This window comes from Fopius arisanus, unplaced genomic scaffold, assembly GCF_000806365.1.
Source record: "Fopius arisanus strain USDA-PBARC FA_bdor unplaced genomic scaffold, ASM80636v1 scaffold00050, whole genome shotgun sequence".
NCBI lineage: Eukaryota > Metazoa > Arthropoda > Insecta > Hymenoptera > Braconidae > Fopius > Fopius arisanus.
Genome location: NW_011887789.1, coordinates 259186 through 260722, shown reverse-complemented (window position 1 = coordinate 260722; position 1537 = coordinate 259186). Strand labels below are relative to the sequence as shown.

Here is a 1537-nt window from a genome sequence, read left to right as displayed (position 1 = left end):
AGTTCCAGTTTCTCCTTCTCGTCTGCCCGAAATATGCGAATAATTCTCGATATATGCAGATCATTTCGTTCCCACAATTAAATTACATAAACTCCTGGTCATAAAGTACCGTGTGACCAATAAAGAGTTGACCGAGCGCAATGATTACCGCCCCTTTTGCGTCCGTTCTTGAAAATTACGGAAAGGAGTAATTTACCTAGTTCTGTCGTACACGCATGTGTCTTTCCTCGCGATTCAACGCACCGAGTACTTTCTTTCCGGGATCAGGAGCACTAATGTACTTGGTACAGATCGAAATCAGGTACCGCAACCGACCCGACCATATGAGGAACAACACGAAGATTAATTTTCGAGATCAATTATTCTAAACCCGTTTCTAGGAGTTCATTGTTCACAAATACTCGAGACAGCGATTTTAGTCCGCGACTCTCCTGAATTAGTCCGGGAATTTATACCAAATTAGCCATCACCTTGGAAAATCGCTGTTTCCTCGCAATAATGATTATTTATATAATCTATTTATTTATATAATAATAATTTATTATTTGATTACAGCGATGTGGCAAGATCAATCATCAGGAGTATATCAACACAAGATGAACCGTATACTCGTTCTACTGTGCATGGCCGTCATATCAATCGCACGATGTCAAAAGGTGAGATATTTTCCATTATATTTATTAATAAATCCAATATTTCGTACATAAATTCAAACTGCACCGGTAAATCCTCGGATTAGCGAGAGGAAAAAAAAATAATATGAGTTTTCGTGTCTGTGGAGAAAACGTTGACAACAGAAAAAAAATCATTCATTTGGAAATTCATCGGAAATTTTCCTGAGAAGCTCGTAAAATCACCCGGGGGTTATCGTGAATTTGTTTCCCGTCCTGTCGATTTCGTGACTCTCGCAAGGAGTGGATAAAATTTATGGAATTAAACTCGTACTCGATTGATCGAAATCGAACGATTTATGCGTTTTACCCGTCACGAAATTTGGGTCTACACGCCGAACGAATCGGTTTGATAAATAAATTTGAATACATAAAAACCCCAAAAAAATAAATAAATAATTCTGTCCACTGTCAATTGGCTCCGGCACAAAAATGGGAGGGAATAATGAGAAAAAATGAAACAATTCCCATTGTTCTTTGAAATCATTATTTAATACTCAAGAAATCGAACTGATTCGTCCTGACTAGCATCTTCAAAATTTCCAGAGGATTTCCCCGGTTTTTCCGCTCATTACCTCTTTCACCGGAGCGATCGGCGATCGGAGTAACTTCGATCGCACATGTCCAGAGTGGATCCTTTCACTCTCGGTTAAAACGTGCCCCACAAACACAGACAAATGTGAATACATCGAAGGCATAATCCCGTCTCGACCTTTTCCAATGCAAAGAAGATCCGAGAGACTCAAACTCACGGTGAAAGCGTGTTTTAGCTGCATTATATTTTTATTTCCAAAACTCTCCAACAGTTTTATCGCACCGTAGCTACACATCACTGGATTCATGACGATCGTCTCAGAAAAAGTTAT

The 1537-nt window shown here is 39.1% G+C and overlaps 1 protein-coding gene across 1 annotated transcript in view; it reads left to right on the top strand.

Annotated features, from left to right (window-relative positions):
* Positions 1–1537, top strand: part of sona (sol narae) — a gene marked incomplete in the record, with an annotated part of 35441 nt that overhangs the window by 20996 nt on the left and 12908 nt on the right. Inside the window, 1 exon segment of the mRNA XM_011306855.1 lies at positions 556–656. Within this exon segment, the coding sequence (XP_011305157.1) occupies positions 558–656 (99 nt within the window).